The sequence below is a fragment of the Polypterus senegalus genome, chromosome 15, assembly GCF_016835505.1.
Source record: "Polypterus senegalus isolate Bchr_013 chromosome 15, ASM1683550v1, whole genome shotgun sequence".
Taxonomy (NCBI): Eukaryota; Metazoa; Chordata; class Cladistia; order Polypteriformes; family Polypteridae; genus Polypterus; species Polypterus senegalus.
The window spans coordinates 100032146-100055720 of NC_053168.1; the positions used below are offsets into that span (position 1 = coordinate 100032146).

General features: G+C 37.4%; 1 protein-coding gene across 2 annotated transcripts in view; it reads right to left on the bottom strand.

Annotated features, from left to right (window-relative positions):
* Positions 1–308: 308 nt before the first annotated feature.
* The window catches only part of herpud2 (HERPUD family member 2), a 28819-nt gene continuing 5552 nt past the window's right edge, over positions 309–23575 (bottom strand). The window contains exons 3-9 of one of the 2 annotated variants that reach the window (XM_039736430.1): positions 12958–13035; positions 10812–10922; positions 8361–8503; positions 7695–7790; positions 6376–6711; positions 6095–6200; positions 309–888 (exon numbers count right to left, since the gene is read on the bottom strand). In XM_039736430.1, the coding sequence (XP_039592364.1) occupies positions 727–888; positions 6095–6200; positions 6376–6711; positions 7695–7790; positions 8361–8503; positions 10812–10922; positions 12958–13035 (1032 nt within the window). In that variant the 3' untranslated portion in view covers positions 309–726. Of the gene's footprint in view, positions 889–6094; positions 6201–6375; positions 6712–7667; positions 7791–8360; positions 8504–10811; positions 10923–12957; positions 13036–23575 lie in introns of both variants that reach the window. The other variant, XM_039736428.1, reaches the window with a different exon arrangement.

A 23575-nucleotide genomic window follows, 5' to 3' on the forward strand; every position in this document is an offset into this window, starting at 1 on the left:
ACACTTTACAATACTGTATTTGAACAACAAATTGTGGTAGCTGGTGGTAACAACAATTTTTATAAAATGTTATTTAAAAAAAAAAACACCACAGTGCATGTCTTTAGGTGAAAAACGCCAATCACAGACAACTATGAAAGAGCTGATAATCACTATAAAAGCCTTAAATTTCAAAAATATAAGCAGCTTTACGCCCCTGTAATTCTATTAAACTCAGGTTACATTACCTTTACGTCACACTTGTTGAAATGATCTACATTATGAAACAGGTGTGGCAGTTACCAACGAACAGAACATTCTCAAGGTAGTGAAGAAAATGTTAATCTCAGACGATGTTGCCTCATCATCATCCTCAAAGTTATAGTTTCTTTATTGTTGGACACATATACAAAAAAAGATTACTCTTGTTACAAGAAAACTTTCAAAATGAAGTTGTATGACTAGGTACTTGGTTAACTAGACATATACTGTAGTCTCTCCCCCTTTAAAACAGGAGACAACATACTGTATGCCATTTCCAAAGCTTGAATGGAAGACAGCGTCTGTTATTTCTTTGAAATACATTACGTATCATGATTAAGAAACTTGAACATAAGTGGAGCTTAAATTTAGATGAACCGTTCTTCAAACGGAATATATAATTGTACACAACGTGCCTTTGAAAAGGAAGTGCATTTAAATGCATTGCTAAACAAATCGGAGGCCAAGGGAGTCCTGCATTATGATTTAGTTGGCAGCATTTGGTGGTCCTTCAGGAATGAGCGATGTAAAAAATGTTGTAATAAAAGACCAGGCCAGGGCTAGGAGACCAGGGTGCTGAGCTGCATTAGCCTCTTGAAGCCCATCATTCCCTCTGTCTTCTTCCAAGCCTTCATCCATTAGACGTTCCTGCAATGAAGGTGCAAGAGAAAATAACTGGTAAATAAATTATGCCATAAAAAGTCTTTTGTGAGGTCTGGATGCAGAGACTTTCATGGTTTAAAAAAAAAAGTTGCTTTTGCAAAAAGAAAAGTTGATCTGGCTTCCGCAGATACAGTCACCTGTTAATTACTCATACATTCCTCATTTATTGTAATGTCAAGCTAAAGAACAATTGTAGAGCACAGACGAAAGGCTGTCAGTCAGAAAAACTAAACACTAACCATTACCATATATTCCAATGAAAACCAAGACGATTTAGAGAAACAAATTAACTCAATAAGCATATCAAATATTCAAAATGTGACAGAAAAAGCTAGCACTTTAGGCCAGTATTTTAAATATGTGAAGCAGAAGCAGCACAAACCATACTGGCCACAGTACTGGGTGGCAAAAGTTGTTTAATTCAGTTATTTCAACTGAATCATAATAGCGAAGGACATTATTGTCAACAAAAACCTCACTATGATGTGTTAAAATTCAATGAAGAAAAAGTATCATAATGTAGATAAACTTCAAATAAGTTGCACGTCTTTGCTCTCAGACATTTTGATAGGACATATGAAACAAGCATGGATGTACTAATTTCTCATGTAGCATGGTCCAGCATCAATAGCCTATCCCTATCACAAATGTCCACTATTATTCTGTCTTCATCTGTTCTTGAAAGTTTACTTCAAGGTAGGGTGGTCTACTGCCAACAGTACTGCAATAAATACAATGCTCATTTAAGATGCCCCACCTTTTCCCTAGTTAAGTAAATCTGCCTCTCCTAGTTTTTGGTAAATCCCGCATTAGAGGCACATCAATCACACTTAACCCTTCTGCATATGTTATATATATATATATATATATATATATATATATATATATATATATATATATATATATTGCTTAAAAATTAAAGGAACACTTTTAACACTAGAATTACCAGAGCCTACAAAAAACTCGTTGGTCCGTCCCACCTTAAATCGCTTCTTAAAACCGTTCTCACCTCTCTGCCAGCGTCTTTTGTTAATCTAAATGTGCTGATAAAAGAAAAGCTGCAAGTAGCCGGCTATTCCATCCCCCCAACGACTTAGAACGTGCACAAACTTCTCCCAGCTCATGCCTTGATTGATTATCTGGGAGTGAAGTAGAGTTTTACAGTGGAAATAATAGATTATTATTTGGAATACACGCATTTCACATGTGTTCCGTTTCTACAGTAATCTGTGTAAACACATTTTTAAAACAAAAACATTTTTTAATATTGTAGTAGTAAATGACAAAATGTAAGCATAAACTATATAATGTATGAAGCCTGAAGTCCAAATATCAAACACTTTCACAAAAGGTACAAATATAACAGAATAAGCATGCTTTTATTCAAAAATATAACTGCAGAAAAAAGCCGCCTTAGCATGCCACATTGACACACTTACTACAGCTGCCATAGTAGTGTAATGGTATCAGTTACTGACTAGTATTCAGAAGATCATAAGTTCGATCCCACATGATTCACTTTTGAGAAGTAAACTGCTCTTATTCTTACTATTTTAGAATAAAAACATGCATTTGATTCCAGTGTGTAACAGGCAATGTAATTTATTATACTTGTAAAGATTAGGTTATTTTTTTTTTATTCACTTTTCATTCTCTCAGTCGTGTTCAGGATCCTTCCCTACCCCAAATCTGAGAATGCTGTTTTCACATAAAGCGTACTTGTGTCTGCATTTTCGTACCGATGCTTGCGAACTGAAGTGCTTGCGTGCACTTTTCGTAGCATTACACGTCTATTTTTTGGGCATGCCTGTGTCGCTCAAACACAGGAACATATGTTGGTGTACAAGTATAACAAAACAAGTGCACTTTTATTCTAGACTATAAGTGAAGAAAAAATAAAGCAAGTTACGCGGTTGATACGACAGCTTGCGTGGTGCAATGCTAAGAACTGCTGATTTCCGATCCGTGCTATATAAAATCATCACATTCAAATATTAACAATTCCCACACACCCTTCCTACATTCACGACATGTGTATTTGTTGCAGTGTACACATCTCTCTGTGCTATGGTTCCTATTACACTGAATGAGCACCTGACACTGTACTTTCTTCCCTATATAAATAACATTCGAGCATAACCTTTACAATTATCATGCATATCATGCAAGTGGCTCTTACAGACTGACTGAAATCAAATGTATGTTTTTATTCTAAAATAGTTCAGTACAAGCAATATTATTTGAAAACGAACAGCGTCAGATCGGGCGCATATTCAAACCCGATCTGACGCTGTTCGTTTTCAAATACTATTGCATTAGTGCAATGATGTTTTTACATATATTGTCTCTTTCATTCATCTTGCGGTTTGTAATCAGTGACCACGTGTTTTTTCCCCAATCTTGCCAGTTCGCACATGTTGCTGTATGGTGGCGTTTTTTTTGTACTCCAGGACATGCAGAGGACAGAATAGTACAGAGCAGTGAGTTCAGCGCTATATGCAAATCAGACAGACAGACAGGCAGAGAGGGCACTAGATATATAAATAAAACAGGGAAGGCACTGTATAATAGATATATAAAAAACAGCTAAGGGGATAGATATATAGATAGGTAGGAAGGAAAAGCACTATATGATAGGCAGACAGGGAAGCTCCTATATAATAATAAAATTACTGTTATTACTATATAGATAGACAGGGAGTTCAGGCAGGCAGAACAGCGAAGGTTAAAAATAAATAAATTTTCTCCCCGGGGGGGGTTTCGAACTCGGATCTCTTGAGATACATCAAGTCTGCTGTGCTTTAAGTGACGAAATCTTACCAGTACACCACAGAAACTGTTGTAAAAGTCTTTAACCTTGTATGAAAGTGTATTTGCTCTTTGGCTCTCAGGCTTCACACATTTTATAGTTTATGTCTACATTTTGTGACATTTATTACTAAAATATGAAAAAGTTTGTTTTAACATTGTGTTTACACAGATTACTGTAGAAACAGAACACACATGAAATGCGTGTGTTCCAAATAACAATCTATTATATCCACTCTAAAACTCCACTTCACTCCCAGATAATCGAGGCATGAGCTCGGAGAAGTTCGTGCACGTTCTGAGTCGGTGGGGAAAGAATAGCCGGCTGCTTGCAGTTTGTTTTTATCGGTACATTTACAGGACAAAGGAGGCTGGCGGAGAGGTGAGAACGGTTTTAAGAAGCGATTTAAGGTGGGACGGATTTACGAGTTTTTTCGTAGGCTCTGGTAATTCTAGTGTTAATCAGAGTACAGCATTTAGTCAATGAAACTTCTGGGATATTGATATTGACCACAGTTAAGTAGCAGAGGGAGTTGTTAATCAGTTTCAACTGCTTTGGTGTTAATGAAATTAACAGCAGCTGCACTAGAGGGGCAACAATGAGATGACCCCCGAAAACAGGAACGGTTTAACGGGTGAAGGCCACTCACATTTTTCCCCCTGATCTTTTTTGACTGTTGTTTCATTAGTTTTGCATTTGGCCATGGTCACTGACACTACTGGTAGCATGAGGCGATACCTGGACCCTACACAGGTTACACAGGTAGTCCAACTTCTCCAGGATGGCACATCAATATGTGCCATTGCTAGGTTTGCTGTGTTTCCCAGCACAGTCTCAAGGGCATAGAGGAGATTCCAGGAGACAGGCTCTGTATGTAGACTCTAGGAGAGCTGGACTGGGCCGTAGAAGTTCTTTAACCCATCAGCAGGACTGGTATCTTTTCCTTTGGGCAAGAATGTATACAAGCACATGGGGGCCATACAAACTACTGAGCACGATTTTGAGTAGCTGAAATTTAAAATTTTGGCAAAATGGACTAGCCTGCCTCATCATTTTTTCACTTTGATTTTCAGGGTATCTTTGAATTCAGCGCTCTGTAGGTTGATAATTTTCAATTCCATCAAACAATGTAACATACTTTCATTCCTAATATTACCCAGTCCATATCAGTATAGATATCCACCATGATTTTTTTTTCCCACCCACTGGGATCTGATGGGTTTTCAAAGTGTTAATTTAATTTTTCTGAGCAGTTTATTAGAAAGAACTTGATTTTATCAGTTTTAATTACTCAAGCTGTGTACTGTTTCTCGAGATACACATTGAATCCTTCAAAAGAAGCTGTTTTGCAGCTGTGTGAAATATTTTATAAAGTGAAATATTAACATCTCACCTAAGGAGTATATGTACAAGACCTCTCATGAAGAGAACTATGAACACCACCCGCAACGATGAAATCAAATTAATTTATGCTCTGTGTATGAATCATACAAATAAGTTATACCAAGGCTATAGAATTTCAGATAAACAGTGAAATACGGTTTCTTCTTCATACTTAAAAGGGCAAAAATGAAAATGTTGCAGGATTAGACGCATGACAAAAATAACTCAATCCAACAATAGATAATGCAGGTGCCATGCAACCACAAATATAGGCCAAAATAATGTTGAGCATCCCAGAATTCAATGAGCAGTTGCAATAAGACTTTTATGATCATCATTTTAGAAATCTACACAGTGTTGTGAAAGAGTACTCGACACTTTTCTGATTTCCCTTATTTTGTTTTTTTATAAATCTTCACTGTTTTGATTCTCCAAAGAAATTTAGTATAATACAAAATATAACCGGAGTAAATAGAATACACAGCTTCATTAATTGAAGAAGAAGAAAAAATCAACTCCTATATCACTCATGTGGGTGATAGTGTGATGCTCTGTGCAATGTTCTGCGGGAAAACCTTGGGTCCTGGCATTTATCTGGATGTTACTTTGACATGTACCACATACCTAAAGATTGCTGCAGACCATGCAAACCATTATTGGCAATGGTATACCCCAATGGCAAAGGCCTCTGTCAGCAGGATAATGTACACCTGCCAAGGTCTTAAAGAGCCCATGCCTTGATAGGTTATTGTTGTTTTGATGGCATGAAAGGGACATACACAATATTAGGCAGGTGGCTTGGATATTGTAGTTGGTCAGGGTATATACAAAATTACCCTTTGTATTAACAAATGTTTTTCAATTTTCTTTGTTTTAATCAACTAGAGCTATTCTCATTTACTTCTTTTCAATAGGACAATACAAATTCTATGGCTTTATAAAAAAGGAAAAAAAAAAAAGTGCACAATTCCTAGAGTACACTAAAAAGACACTTTATACCATTTCCTGCATGTCCTGTTGCGGCTCTGCTCCCTGCTCCTCGGCATTAAGATCACCACCTGGATTCTGTACATCTTGCCTGAATGGAAACCAGCCTGCTTGGTGCCTGTCAATAAAACCAGAATTAAGAGGCTCTTAGGGCTGGGATAATTTATATTATTACGTTCTCTTTAGATGCAGAAAACAAAATTAGTATCACACATAATTTGACTGAGAAAGAGACCCAACTATAAATATTTCTGCAATAGCCAGTCAAGAGCCCTTTCCACAATTTCACTTACAAGTAAACAAGCAGCATGGCTCCCATCACCATAATGAAGCGACTGAAGGAGGAATAGAAGTAGACTATGCTCAGCAGAATGGCAGCTCGAGAGAATGTATACATCCAGTCCAGCCAGTCCCGGTTCAAGTCATCATCGTTGATCACTGGCCCACCTTGCGCATTCATTTGGATATTCTGGTTGACGGGTCTGTTCTCTGGAATAGCAGCATTTGGAAGAACTGGGGGTTCATTCTGTGCTGGAGGAGGAGGAGGAGGAGGAGCTACAGACTGTGAAGCCACTGGAGGGGCAGGCAGTATTGATGTAGGTGCACGTGATGATGCAGTAGCAGCTTGACTTAAAAAATTGAAGAGAAATACACATTTTGAAAAAAGTGTTGCTAAAAGTCCTGCAGGGGTTAGTATCTGATTAAACTGGAAAAGGCTGCATTGACAGAAGAAATGTAGAAATTAGGTCTAGAAATTGTTTTATAGTGTAGTTTTAACAGGATTGTTTAGAATTGAAAAAAAGAAGGAAAAAAAAGCAATGCGAGCACTAAAAAAAGATTAACAAAAGTTGAAGAGCCAAGATTTTAGGAGTACAGTGAGCACATAAAATCACTGTATTGTCGCATTACAAATACAGTAGTTTCATATGACTCCCAATGTAATATACCAAACATTATGACTGCTGTTATACAGTTTACTCATTTTGTGAGATACATTTTTAAAACATATACTTTGAGGTCTAAGGCCTTCATTTTTGTTTTATATTAATCACAGAAGGCATACAGGTTTAATAATGCAAAACGTATACTTATATCACAGTAGAGGTCTATAATTTGCTATGTATCTGTTATTTCAAGCATGTGTTCATCAATTGCCAAAGTCTTAAACAAAATACATTCAAGTATGCGATTTCGGATTGGCTCAGGCAGTACATTTACAACTGCAAAGCAAACTGCCTTTTAGTTGCACTGCTACCATATTAAATACCCCAGTAACCAAGTGATATAGCGAGACTGAAGTTATAGTAAACATGCCTGGAAAAATAATTTAAACCTGATCTAAGTGAAAGACATTAAACAAGGACAACACTAGCAATGAAAAGCTTAGAAACTGAATACTACTTGGGGAGAGCTGTGAATAATGTAGCACTTGTACACTTGTATTAACTTTACTAACTAATAGAATATAAATTTGCTCAATTAAAAAATAGCAAGATCTTCGCCTCTCATATTTTATACATTTTATTGCTGTGTGCAGCATACAATAGGTATTTTAACCCTGGTTAAAAAGTTCAATATTACTTACTACTGCATATAATAATGTCGTGCATACATTTGTTGCCACCAAAGAATCTGCACTGGGTTATATGCTGGGTAGATGGGAAACCCAACTGAAAGTCCAGGTTGTACAGGGAGCTGATTAGCAAGGCTACAAAGAAAAACAAATGCACATGAAAACTACGATTCTTTCCAAATTTTCAATAATAAATCTTCATTTTCAATTTTATTTCCTTTTACTACATGAAAACATACTGTTACAGTTCTCTCATTTTTACAGTGCAATCAGAAAAGTGACTAAAAATTCCATACATTTTTCTTTTTGCAAACCCAAGTCCTGAGTTAAGACACAGAACTTGTCCTGGAACTACTGGGCAAAACAATTCCATCCAGCCCATCACTGGGCATTCTACACAAATATTCACACCCGCACCTAGTACACCAATTTACAATTCTTAAATAGTTCTTTAATTATTAAGCAAATTAACAACTCCATTTCCGTTTTTATTTTTAAACCATATTTAAAATTGAAATCAAATTGTTTAATTTTTATTTGATACTTTGGTGAGGTTTCCAATCCAAGAAACTGTCCAATTACATAGAAAGCAAACTTTCCTTTTATTAATAGATTAATAAAAGCCTTTTACAAATTAAAAACTTAAGATTTTAAATCTTTACTCTGGCAATCTGTATAAAGAAAAAAAAATATAAACAAATGTACCCTTGCATAAAATATGGGGGAGCACGACTCTGCTCGGGGCTAACTTGCAATTGCTGGCTCCGATGTCTTAAACCCTCCATACTTGAACCTGCAGACTCAGATGTTGTTTCTGGATTTGCAGATGTTCCTGAGTTGTCCAAAGTCTACATGAAAGAAATGCTTCAACGTTAACAAATAATGCAATGACACATAAGCATATTTACAACAGTATCCGGATGTAAGCATTTCAGCCTCAAGTTCAACAAAACTTTAAGAGAAACCCTGTTTTTATTTATAACTTCGACTATATTAATAGCACATCCTTATTTTAAAAAATATAAAAAATGGGGGCCACAAGCCATTAATTTTGTATACTATTTATACTGTATATTAAAAGCAAACAGTATGCACAAAGTTTAATTTCCTCTTCAAATGAAAATCATTCCAGGGAATCTCAGGTGATCTTTACAAATATGCAGTGATCCTGAATCTTGTTTCTTTCATTCTAGTCTGTTATTGGTCATACAAAAGTGGTATTATATAAAGTTTTATCATCTAAAATGTAAATCTAATTTTCCTTTTACTGGTATATCAAAACAAAATACACAAACATTAAAATATTCTGTTAAATAAATAAATAAATAAAATAAATAATAATACAGTATATAAATATTTTACATAGGGCTACCCATCAGAACAATTAAAAACTAATTCTTACATTGTGACCACAAACTCATCAAAATGTCAAGTATGGTCAGCAGTCAAAAACAATGCATCTGACTTAGAGAAAGTGGCCCATTTATCAGTGCTTTTAGATTGCTTTTATGGAATCCAGGACCTTGGTGTGATTAAAATACAGATTGAACTTAAAAAGCTTTGCTAAAAGCACACTAAGGCCATTAATTGGCGCAATATTTCCAATCCCAAACATTACTGTCAGAAATTTAATACCTCTAATTTAATTATTTGACATTTGTATTATATAGTGCAAGGAGAAATGTGATTTATTAAATGTTTATGAATACTAATCAATAATTATTCATAACTCAAATTTGAGGACTACACGATTTTATTTTGAATGAAAGGGGGAGAAACTAAACTTGTTTGTTAAGCTAAAAACAAGGATAACTATTACCTGGACTATGGAATAAATTATTCAAAACAAATAAAGTATCAGTTAAAAAAAAAAAAAAATCACTTTAGTAAAAGAAGATTGCTAATTAATACAAAAAAGAAATTCTGGCTGTGTGGCACAGTGTGCCTAGTATCCATAGTAAAACAATGAAGAGCAGTTCAAAACTGTTTAATAGGTTAATATTGCTTTGGAGTAAAAAGAGTGTTGCTCTGCCCTATTAGTGTCAGTGCACAGTAAAGTAGAGCACCGTTAGTTAATTAAGAATGTGTGCATTAGTGATTTACGGTGCCATCTCTCATTAGTAGCTCTATGGGTCAAAACAGGGCAGGACCTACAATACCAATTATAAAACACCAAGTAACGGCAAAGTAGAGAGGTGAATAGATTGAAAGTACAAGGGAATGAAATTGCCATCGAAAAAACATTTTTATAGCACATTTTCATATAAAGAATGTAGCTCAAAATGCTTTATAATGTCTTATAAAACATACATAAACAGAGCGATATAAGAAAAACAGAAAAAAGTCTAGCTGGACTAAGAAATGAAAGGAAGCGAGACACAGATAAGAGCTAGAAGAGGGCTGGGACATGTGTGCAGTGATCTCTTGTTTAAAAATAGCATCCTCAGAAAGCAGGGTCAAACCTCCCACGTTACAGCCAAGGCCAGGAGACATTTTGGACTTGGGGTTAATCTGCAGGTAGTGACATGAGGTGACAGAAGGGGAGTCCAAGGGTCCAAGTACTGGGAACAAGGGCAAGCCCACTGAGAGGGAGCAGGATGGATGCAGTGCTCATCGTAGGGGGAACTGCAGAAATTTAAGCAAGCAGAAGTACAATGATGGCATTGACAGAATAAGCACAAGGTTTCTAGAGTGCCACATTAGCATTTATTTATTAAAGACCTGAAAACTGGAGTTGGATAATTTTCAGTTGCAGAAAATATGCACTTTGCACTGGTCTGACCTCAGGGTACAAAAATACTAGGAGGTCAAGTTAACAACCGAGTACTTGGTATGTCCCAGGAATGTGACAAGCAATGTGCTAAAGCAGACCCCTGAAAGGCAGCCTGCTAAAGTTCATCTCAGTTTATTTCAGATTCCTATCAACAGAGTGCTATACAGAATATCCTAATGTATTCAATAAACCCATCTGTCATGCAACGTAATTTCAGATGCAGGACTGCAAAATCAGTACATGGGAAAGCCAAAAACAGTCTAGTTCAAAACCTTTATGCAAAGACAACATTCTATATTTGCTTAGGGTTCTATAAAATCAAAGATTATACACAATCTTTTAAAGTGAGCAATTTCTATAATTTATACTAAAAAGGTACTTACTGTTGTTCCCAGTGATTCAGGTGAGCTCCTGCTTTTGCTCATGCCAGGTTTTGGTGATCCAGGTGGAGTCCGTGAGGCACATACTAAGTGTACCATGTGATACTCATCTTGCTAGTTTGTAAAGATAAAAAGATATTTAGAATTGTTTACATAGTAAAACTAAGCTTGATAATTTAAAAAGAGATCAAGAACTGCACCAGTGCCACATATGTGATTATGTCCAGTTGGAGGTAAATCTTCCACTTTGCTGAAGTAGATGATAAAAGCAATATTCTACTAAAACACATACAGAATGAACATGTATAAGAACTGTAATCATAAGGTGTTGGGTTAAAACAAGCCAGAGTTTTTAGTGCACCTATATATGAATTTTACAAGCATTGTAGCCTTTTTGTTCCTCAGAAAATATGCACAAAGCGTTGCATTTGTGGTTTGGAAAATTACATTTATTAAATCTCATCTTTCTACTCTAAAATGTGCAGAACACAAAGTACAAAATTCAAAAGTGTAGAAAGTACAATGATACAAATAATAATGAACAATAATGCTAATAGTGTATATACTGTCAAAATGTGTCATTTGTGTGGAATATCTTTAAGTAAAAATGAAATGCACAATCCAACGTCACACTCAGGAAAATACCACCAGTAGAGAGTTCTTTAGAGGGTCCAATGTTGCCACTCTCTAAGAGAGGATAAGCACAACTAGCAATTACCTAGGTTAAATAACCTCTCATGATTCTCATGATTGGTTGCATCTGCCTTTATAGTTTAAGGTCTAATTAGCTAATCAAAGCAATTTTGTGCTGCAACCTGTCAGCATTAAATACTACAGGTCTTCAAACTAATGCAATTAAAAGGGTGGCCAAACTTTTGCACATCCCATTTTTTACATTTTATTTCATACAACTTAATAATGCTACACTGAGAATTTTGCTCTGATAAACATCCTCTTGTCTACATTTCTCTGGGGGGGTTGGGGCATATTGCTGTGATATTCTCTTATGAAGACACAGCAAATTATCATGCAACCTCAAAAGGAGTGGCCAAACTTTTACATAGCACTGTACCTATATAGTCTTTCAAGCAATGCTCAACATTAACATGCATGACACTATCAAAGCCCGAATAATCCTCGGGTCGAACACTTACATGCAATGTGTCTATACATTTGCCAGAGTGACGCTGGGGACTAACGCTTTTAACAATGTTTTAACAGCCCGAGTGAGGAGTATATAGTGTTTATTGATAGATTTTTTTTTTTTTTTTTTAAAAATGGTACAGTTCCTCCACTGCCTCATTTACTGCTTCAGAGTCATCCACATGTACACATTTAGGAAGGCATAGTTTATGTTGTTGTCATGCTCTTTAAAGTATTTACTTTAATTGTGCCGTGTGTGCAGTTACTTTGCAAATCTTGGGGTAAACAAAAGGGAGGGGAAAAAGGAACAATATGTACTGTTTGTGTGTGGTAGTCATTACTAAATCCCATGTGGAATAAGTCAAGATGTATCAAGAGTATTCAATGTTATTCCCCAGACCTAGTAGACAACAAACCGTATTTATACCTATTCACTTGAAGAAGTGCATTTTCGGCAAAACAGGGGTCAATTTCACTTATATTGATACTACACTTTATAGTCAGGAAATCTGGCATTTAAAATTAATGCAGTTTGGCTCTTTCAGCAGTTTAAAATAAACCTTGCCCTCAACAACAGTTTGTTGAACATTTTGACTATCTTATTTTAATATAAAAAAGTCTTTCGGGTTTAGGAGCACATGCTGATACAGCACATTGCTGCACCCATCATGTCATGAGCCAACTCTGTATCCAACATTGAGACCCGAGTGCATCCATGCAATAGGTGACACCTCAGCACCAGGGCTGGATACAGATTAACGTCATATCCAGGACGGAGGAATTGCAGGTAAAATTAAAATGGTGCGTTAGATACCCCATTAGGGAATGTTAAACTCCAACGGCTTTGGATTAGAAAAATTTGTCTTCCTTTTGACAATTTAATACACATATCTCCATTACTTCTATAAAAATAAAAATCAGCTAAACTAGTAAATTAGAGAAATACAGTGGAAAAACCTGAATTCCAAAGCTACAGACATTTATGATGCAGAGAGGGGAAACATACCTTTCTCAAAACATCTCTTAGCTGAAGATGGTCTGGAAGAAGCTTTCCAGAGTATACTAGCCTTTGATCCTTGGATAACTAAAAGAAATTAAAAAGTAGCGTAATTATCAGCATTGTGTAAAATTTTGACTTTTAGCTTTCTTCATCAAATAATGTCATTTCAATACCCCTTTAAATCAGTTTTTCCTTTAACTTTAGAACAATTAATTGGCTGCATAACATAACTTATAGTCATTGTATAATCTAGCGCAAAATGAAACAAGAATTCAGGTGTGCCTAGGAGTAGCAATATATCTGCGTATGACACCCAGCTCTACATCACTAGCAAACCTACTTTTTCCTTTACACCTTCCTCGCTTATCGATTGCATAGCAGAAATTAAATCCAGGTTTTCTTCAAATTTTCTTAAATTAAATAGTGACAAAACTGAGGTTCTCCTCATTGGTACAAAATCAACATTATCCAAAACTGATCATTTTTCATTAGTTATTGATAATTCCTCTGTCACCCTTTCCCCACAGATTATGAGACTAGGTGTCATCCTTAATAGTACTTTATCTTTTCAGTCCCACAACATCATCATCTCCTGGTCTGCTTATTTCCATCTGCGTAACATTACAGTGATCCCTCGCTATATCGCGCTTCGACTTTCACAGCTTCACTCCATCGCGGATTTTAAATGTAAGCATATCTAAATATATATCACGGATTTTCCGCTGGTTCGCGGATTTCTGCGGACAATGGGTCTTTAATTTATGGTACATGCTTCTTCAGTTTGTTTGCCCAGTTGATTTCATACAAGGGACGCTACTGGCGGATGGCTTAGAAGCTACCCAATCAGAGCATGTATTACGTATTAAATAAAAGTCCTCAACGATATACGAAATTCTTCCCGTGCAGTACTAGGTTGTTTGCTTTTCTCTGCCTCTCTCACTCTCTGTGCCTGACGGAGGGGGTGTGAGCAGAGGGGCTGTTTGCACAGAGGCGGTTTTTGCCTATTAGGATACGGACGCTCCTCTAAAAAAATGCCGCTTCGGCATGCTTAAAAGCCCAGAAGCACGTATTGATTTTGATTGTTTGCTTTTCTCTCGGTCTGACATTCTCTGCTCCTGACACACATTCTTTGAAGAGGAAGATATGTTTGCATTCTTTTAATTGTGAAAAACAACTGTCATCTCTGTCTTGTCATGGAGCACAGTTTAAACTTTTGACTGAAGGGTGTTATTTCATGTCTAGTGGGCTTTAATAATGTTAACAGTATGGGAGAGTTTATAAGGGCTTAAAATATATAAAAATAACCATACAAACATATGGTTTCTACTTTGCAGATTTTCATCTATTGCGGGGGGTTCTGGAACGCAACCCCCGCGATCGAGGAGGGATTACTGTATATCACTGATATTTTGGCTGGTTCGCGGATTTCTGCGGACAATGGGTCTTAATTTATGGTACATGCTTCCTCAGTTGCTTTGCCCAGTTGATTTCATACAAGGGAGGCAATTGCAAGATGGCTGAAAAGCTACCCAATCAGAGCATGTATTACGTATTAAATAAAACCCCTCAATGATATACGATATGCTTCCCGTGCGGTGCTTCGCATACTTGAAAGCTCAATCAGCACAAATTGATTTTTGATTGTTTGCTTGTCTCTCTCTCTCTGACATTCTCTGCTCCTGACGGAGGGGGTGTGAGCAGAGGGGCTGTTTACACAGAGGCTGTTTGCCTAGAGGATACGGACACTCCTCTAAAAAATGCTTAAAGATTACCTTCACATTGCTGCCTTCCTTGTAGCTGCTTTGTCCAGCGATGCCTGGCATACTTAAAAGCCCAAACAGCCCTATTGATTTTTGATTGTTTGCTTATCTCTCTCTCTGACATTCTCTGCTCTTGATGCACACTTTGAACAGGAAGAGATGTTTGCATTCTTTTAATTGTGAGACGGAACTGTCATCTCTGTCTTGTCATGGAGTACAGTTTAAACATTTGACTAAAAGGATGTTATTTCATGTCTAGATTGCTCTAATAATGTTAGAAAATGTATTTAGAAGGTCGCAAACAGGTTTTCTATGCTCTAACTGCAAAAATATTTGATTCATAAATAAATAAAGAATCCTACTTTGCGGAAATTCATTTATAGCGGCCGAGTCTGGAACGGATTAACCGCGATAAATGAGGGTTGACTGTAATTGTATGCAACCCCCCCCTCACTGCTATCCTTGTTCATATCCTTGTCACTTCTCATCTGGATTACTACAATTCCATTTTCTTTGGTCTTTCTCATAAATCTCTTTATAAGCTTCAGCTGGTCCAGAATTCAGCTGCCCGCATCATTACTAGATCCCCACCTATTCACAATATCACTCCTGTCTTGCAGCAGCTTCACTGGCTTCCAGTTAAGTACCACAATGAATTTAAATTTCTTCTGTTAACTTTTAAAGGCTATCCACAACCTTGCCCCCTCCATATCTGTCCATATCTCCTCAATGCTGCCATTCCCTCCCACACCCTTTGATCCTCTTCCTCCATCCACTTGACTGTCCCCTTGGTCCGTCTTACCACCATGGGGAACAGAACATTTAGTTGCTCTGCTCCCCAGCTCTGGAACTCATTACCTTCTGAGCTGAGAATCACTGATTTGTTATCACTTTTCAAATCTAAACTTAAAACTCATATTTAAAACTGCTTTTTCTCTTTGACTACAATTGCTCCGATTTTAAATTTTGTATTTTTAGTTTTGTTTCTAGTGTGTTTTAGCTATTGTTCAGTGTGCTTGAGTCTTTAGAAAGGCATCTATGACTAAATAAAATGTATTATTATTATTAAAATGACAAATTACTGGAAACTGATTGGGAATGGCCTGGAGTTGAGAAAAATCAACTCAATAATCATACCTGCTAACTGATACCTTTACATATTTAACCTGCATAGTGAAGTCAAGATCTGTACAGTTTACCAACAATTTAATGCCTATATTTTATCACGTATAGAGTGATCTTGTACTCAGATTTATTCTGCTGTGTTGAACTGTACACAATAGGATTCCAAAATATCCTTTGGCATTTTATTTTGTATAGGGACAGACAAAAAAAAGCGGATTTATTTTTTGCTTGCTGATCACACACAGTTATTGGCAGTTTCTGGTTAGTGCTGGGCAATAAAGCAATCAATATATTTAATAAAATATGCTTTTTCAATTTTGGGGTATAAAATCTGAACGAACAGTTTTCCTCCATCTTATTAACACAGAAATGGACCTATCATGTACCACGTAGGTTAGCAAAACACCAGAACAGCAGCCAAATGGATTGACAGTATCACACATTCCCATGAAAAAGGCACACGGTCACTATTAAAAAAAAAGTTGAGTTTATAGAGCAAAGGAGTGCAAAAACTTGGCAAGTGAAGCCAAGGAGGAAAACGTGTTAACTGCTCAAATGACATAATGCCAAAGAAAGAGCACACATCATCAAAAGCTTGGAAGTGATTCAGCTATCACAAATCAGACCAACACAGAATAATCTGGTATGCTCCCACAAAGTACCTAAAAATACTGTTAAAACAACTAATCTATTCCACTACCTAGACTTGATGTTATTTTGGAAGAATTCAGTAGATAGGACTGGCAAGCTTTATTGGGCTGAACAGCCTGTTCAATTATAGACTGGTCCAATTCTAACCTTAGAAGTCACATACCAATTAAATATGAACATTTCAAAAAGAACAGTCAAACAATGTGGTTAGTTAAGCATTTAAACAGTGGTTCTATGCTTAGACAGCAATTTATTGTGTCAGCATTTGCAGCAATGGCCACATATAACCAAACCAAAAAGGCATTAGGACATCACAAATACAGTTACCCACCTAATGGCAAAAGACATGATGCCAGCAAGTGTTGCCAAAAAAGTGGATTCAGAAAACATTTGAAAGTACTCAACCTGAGGTATCAGCAACCTGGCCAAAAACATTTTTCTCACACTGCCGGGTTGCAGTTTTATGATAAATATTCAGGGTTAACTTTTTAGCATTAGCTGTCTTTAACACTTACTATAGTTCATCCAAAGTTACATATTCAGCAATTTATGGCCTATTGCAAACTGTGTCCCAAAAAAAAAAAAAGTTTTTCATGCCCTAGGGCAACTTTGGCCTGCTATATCTCTGCAATAAACCATATAGATAGATAGATACTTTATTAATCCCAAGGGGAACTTCACATAATCCAGCAGCAGTATACCGATACAAAGAAACAATATTAAATTAAATAGTAATAAAAATGAAAAAAATTTAAATAAAATTAATGTTAGCATTTACTCCCCGGGTGGAATTGAAGAGTCGCATAGTGTGGGGAAGGAACAATCTCCTCAGTCTGTCAGTGGAGCAGGACAGTGACAAAAGTCTGTCACTGAAGCTACTCCTCTGCCTGGAGATGACACTGTTCAGTGGATGCAGTGGATTATTCATGATTGACAGGAGTTTGCTTAGTGCCCATCGCTCTGCCACAGATGTTAAACTGTCCAACTTTAATCCTACAATAGAGCCTGCCTTCTTAACAAGTTTGTCCAGGCGTGAGGCGTCTTTCATCTTTATGCTGCCTCCCCAGCACACCACCGCGTAAAGAGGGCACTCGCCACAACCGTCTGGTAGAACATCTGCAGCATCTTACTGCAGATGTTGAAGGATGCCAACCTTCTCAGAAAGTATAGTCTGCTCTGACCTTTCTCACATAGAGCATCAGTATTGGCAGTCCAGTCCAATTTGTCATCCAGCTGCACTCCCAGATATTTAAAGGTCTGCACCCTCTGCAAACAGTCACCTCTGATGATCACAGGGTCCATGAGGGGCCTGGGCCTTCTAAAATCCACCACCAGCTCCTTGGTCTTGCTGGTGTTAAGGTGTAAGTGGTTTGAGTCGCACCATTTAACAAAGTCTTTGATTAACTTTCTGTACTCCTCCTCCTGCCCACTCCTGATGCAGCCCACAATAGCAGTGTCATCAGCGAACTTTTGCACGTGGCAGGACTCCGAGTCATATTGGAAGTCTGATGTATATAGATTGAACAGGACCGGAGAAAGTACAGTCCCCTGCGGCGCTCCTGTATTGCTACACACAATGTCAGACCTGCAGTTCCCAAGACGCACATATTGAGGTCTGTCTGTAAGATAGTCCACAATCCATGCCAGATCTTTCAAATTTTTAGGTATTACTCATGTTATAGTTGTTCTTTAGTAACTAGATGCCTGTCTGAAAGAAATCAAACTTATTTATGAGGCATTAAAACTGAAAAAAAATCATTCCTATATTTTAAATACATATTGTCCACTATGGTATGACAAAGTACACCATAAAATATACATATTTTACAAGATTCTTCATAATCTGTAAATACGCAAAATTTGAAAAGCTTTGATAGCAACCTTTTAGAGGTACGTATCTATGTGCTTCTAGTTGCCAGACAAATGTGACTGCTGATTTCAGCAAAGTTCTGCTAATCAGCTGGACCTGCCCATCCTTGTTAGCCTTATTTGGCAGATGTCAGCTGCTGGTATTGCTTTATAACCAAGCAGACAGACAATATGGATTAGTATTTCAATTGTCTTTGCTTATAAACCTGATATACATGTAACATGGCTTCATCTTAGGCACCGTTGCTCAGAGAGAAGGAAAAAAAAAAAATTTAAATACGGGAAAAAAAACCTCTTTGGTATGAAATGTACACTGTACGTACTTCACTTGTAAATTTTCAAAGAACCGATCATTATTTTTTTTGATTCATAGGTGCCCTTCTAGAAAGTATGAACAAATGCCATACCGAAACTGGATAATCACACAGACACTTACTCAGTATCACCATCGGCAAGTTGTTGTACATATGTTCAAAGTCACCATTATTGACAGTTAATGTGACCTGTGTTGTGTGGTGCATGGACAGCTGTGAAGAATGGGAACCATTAGTTCTGGGCGGTATGACAAATTCTATATCACGGTATTTTTCAAAATTATACTGGTTTCACGGCACGGACAGTATTTTTTCCCTCATGCACGAGTGGATGTTAACCACATTTTCCACTGCAATTACTGCAGTAGACTGGCTAAGAATAACCTATTCCACTGTCATGATAATTGTACAAAAAAAAATTTTAATTTACACAAGTATTAATACAGGTTTGTATGGCCCCATAAAGGGATAGTTTTCAAGGGGGTGGAACTAATGGAGAAGTAATCACATTGCATGACATTTGCAGTCAAAATACAGAGCGTTTTAATTGAACAAATTTTTCAAACAACTTAAACTATAATTTTGACAAAATATTTTCAACCATCTAAAGAGGAATTTAGACTTAGTAAAAATATCCAGAGGAGCTTGTCAAAGTTGAATTGCACTGAACATGTCTCTCTATTACACCAAAAAAAAAAAAAAAAAAAAAGTCTTGAGAGGGAGACGAGATGAGATCTTCTCGGAAGACAATTTGACATCCCACGAGACACACTAACATCATGCGAGACAACGTTTAAAACAAGTTCATGGACATCTAACCTAGCAGTTATTGGAATGCTTTTGGTAGACACACTTCATGTGCTCCCAGCTCTTAAAACGACAAGTGACAAGCAGAACACGGAGGACGCCAGCAGATGATCCAACCACGTCTCTTTAGTGTGTGCTCAGCTCCCCGTCCCCCCATCACAACGCGAGCGGCAGAGACGCGAGGTGGCAAAAGGACAGCTGCTGTACAGGCTTCTAAATTATCGACGTGCAGCGCGACAAACAGAACAGGCAGCTCGTCAGCAGCAGCAGCAGAAAGACAGCAGCTGATCCAACGACATCTCCTTAGCGTGTGTTAAGCCGCCCCCCCTTTACAACGTGAGCAGCATTATTATACATCCTGCAAGAAAGATTTAACCACGCCCAGGGCTAGAAACAAAGGACAAGTATTGTTTTTACAAAAGTTTTAAAGTAAAAGTGAAAATAATGTCCATGTAACAATTCCCATGAAAAAAATCTCTTTACATTGTATATCCGGTAAACCAAAACCGAGGTTGGGAGAGCGAAGCGAGCAGGGGGCTGAGCCCCCAGTCTTAGAAAAGGAATAAAATAGTAAATATTTTTTGTAAACCAACTACATTTTCTGTTAATTTTAACAATCACTGTCCACTGACACGTTAGCTATAAGGATTGTAATGGCATTGGTTATCTTGATCCACCGCTTGCTTTTTTTTTTGTAGGCAGTACCTCTAGCAAATGCAGCTACAAGTGACATCTGACTCGAGTGTCCTCTAGTTTTTTCAGTTTTACCCGAGGACCTGGAGGGTGCCAATCTTCGTTCCATACATTCATGGTACTCCAAAGCATGTTTGTGGCTAAGGTAGTGCAGCAAATTGCTAGTGTTGCCGCCTCCAACGACAACTTTAGCTCAACAGCATTTGCAGTAAATAGATGTTTGGTCCACATCCGACCTTTTAAAACCAAAGCATCTGCAGAAAACAGACACGGCTCCTTTTTCAGCAAAAGTTCTTCTGTGTCATCATGTTCAACTTTACGTTGAAGCAAATACAACTATACAAAACCAGCATAGACGGCATCTGTTGAGTGAGCCAGTGCTCCTGCATCAATGCACAGGATAAATCCACTGTTTCCTTCTGGGTATATATGATCTGGTAAAACCTATGAATATCTCTATTATAATAAAAAAAATCCTGGGATAAGACAACATTTTCAGAAAGATACTTTCACGTCCCATGAGACGAGATTTTGCGCCAAGAGATTTAACCACGTCTGGGGTTGGAAACAAAAGACAAAGAGTAGATGACCAAGTAGAATGTCGTAAAGAATTCAAAAATGTTACCACAATACACATGCAGAGCACGTTAGAGAGAATGAAAGTACTAAAAATTGAAAGTCTCAAAAAAAATGATAGTAAAGATCGCATTTGCGCAAAAAAACAGAAATTAAGGTGAAAAGAGAATGAATATATTGTTCGGATTTAAACTTTAAGACTTGTAGATCATCTAATTTGTGTTGCCATCAGGGAAAAGTAGTGTTTCTTCCCAATGAAGAGGCGTATCAGCGAGAATTAAAAGATTTGTTGTGTGTCCCGGTATCTATGCAAAAGGATGAAGATCCCAAGTCTTTAGAGTCCTAGTGCTTCCTGTCTTGCTATATGGTTTGCGAGACATGGACTCTATCCAGTGATCAGAGATGAAGACTGGACTCCTTTGGTACTGTGTCTCTCCAGAAAATACTTGGGTACAGTTGGTTTGACTTTGTGTCAAATGAGCAGTTGCTCATGGAGTCCTGAATGAGACACATTACCTGCATTGTGAGGAAGCATCTGTTACGACACTATGGCCATGTAGTGCATAACCCCAAGAGGATGAACCAGCTTGCAAGATCCTCATTGTTGGGGATGCGAGTGGCTGGACCAGGCCAAGGGGTCGACCACGTAACACTTGGCGGCAGCAAATATAGGGTAATTTCCGGAGGGTGGGACTGGACCGTGTGTCTGCCTGGGGAGCAGCCAACCGGGATCCCAAGTTGTTTTGTTGTGTAGTGGGTGTGGCAACGCACTATACTAATGTATGCTCCCCAATTGACTTGACGTTTGGTGAAAGTGAAATCCACATACGCGAGTGACAGAGATATGAATTTGCTGACGCGAAGCGCAGGCTGGGGGGAGGCTGGCAACTGAAGCAAGCAGGAGGCGAAGCTCCCTAGTTTTCTAAATTTATACTCAAGTGCTGGATATGTACATTTTTAATCATTTTCTTGAAAGATAAAATTGCTAAGCACTTCATACAGATATTTGGTTTTGTACTGATCACCTTCGTTATTTACGCCTCAACTCCACCTGCAACGATGGCTGTGTGCAGACAATCAAATAGGAATTATATTCTTACCTCTAGGACAATAGTTCTAGGAATAAAAAATTATTTCTACCTTCCTTTCATTAACAATACCTCATAAATATGGAAGGCGTTTTATTAAATCAAAATCAAAGCTTTTTTTATGCTATGACCTTTTTTACCATAAGCTGTGCTGTAAGATGCAAAAGTATTCTTTAAATTTATATAAACACTTTACAACAAACTTATGTGGCAATTATACTAGGATTGTGAAGAAATAAAGGAAATGTTTGGTACTTTTCAAGTTTAAGATAAACATAGAATTATATCATATATTACTTTTCTAAAATACATACAGCACTCATATCCTTCACACACAAAGTATAGCGATAAAAAAAAATAAAAATATATATTTAAAAGTTGCTGATGTCAGAGAGGTCCTTCTGCATTAACCATTATAATCTCCAACGGTGTTGCTTGTAGACGAGCTGCTTTTCCTGTGTATGGTGCACAAAAAGGATTTGTGCTCTTACACTTTTTCCTCGTACTAGTGCACTTACAGGAGTCAGCGCTACCTACTTTAAGCTGCAGGAGCCTCAATTTTCTTATTTAGGGCAATTTCAATCTGCACTTTCATATTCTAGTGACTCAGTACAACCCCAGTCAAAGTCTTTGCATTCTTTTCCATGTCGTGATGTCAGTGCTGTTTTAAATGCCTTAAAGAGGCTCCTAAGAGAGTCACTTAATTTTATCATACTCTATGCAGCATGTAAAATTCTTTACAAGAGAAGAATGTCAGGAGCTTTTTCCAAAGGAGTTGTTCCTATCCTTCCTGATATTATGCCTGGGATCAAAACAGGAATCTGTGTTGGCATCCTCTTCAAACTTTAGAACAATATTGATGAGAAAAAAATTACCTTAAGGAAAAGGCATTGACGTTTCACAGGGATATGACAGTGATTTAAGAAAAGTATATTTAAACAAGGTGTATTTATTCCATTTTTTTGCATCTTGCACTTTACTAAATGTTAACCAGCTTATGTGCATTTACCTTTAAAGAGATCATACGTTTTTGTCCTGCCATTAAAAAAAAGCTAATCTTACATTTGGGGCCTATGTGTTCTCTCTTCCTTGCAGATTACCATTAGAATGAAAAATATTTGTAAGCATAAAACATGTAATTACCAGCACAGCCTCCCTGTCATGCTGTGGAGACATTCCAGATCCACAGTGCAGTCCACAAACGTGCTGTGCTCAGAAGAAAATGCAAAAATAAGATGTATTGGCAATAAGGTCCACATTCTATGTAAACATCTACATGTTTACATTTCTTGGATTTTAAAATGACAACCAAATTATTACAGTTTAATGGTACTATTTTTAAACCTCATACAAAAGAAAAAATACTGTGGTTTCACAGTTCAGTATTTGACTCCTCTATGTGTGTGCACACACACGAATCTGCACAGCAAAAATTTGCAATTTTTGACTTGGCCTATGCATGTTAAATTTATATTTTAAAAAAAAAAAAAACATTGAAATACTTGCCCAATTTCAGGTTGCTGGGGAGTGGAATTTATCCTGGAACTGCAGGGCACGGGCAGCATGGTGGCACAGTGGTAGCGCTGCTGCCTCGCAGTAAGAAGACCTGGGTTCATATCCAAAGTCCAAAGACATGCAGGTTAGGTGCACTGGCGGCCCTAAATTGTTCCTAGTGTGTGCATGTGCCGTGCGGTGGGCTGGCACCCTACCCGGGGATTTGTTGCTGCCTTGCACCCTTGTG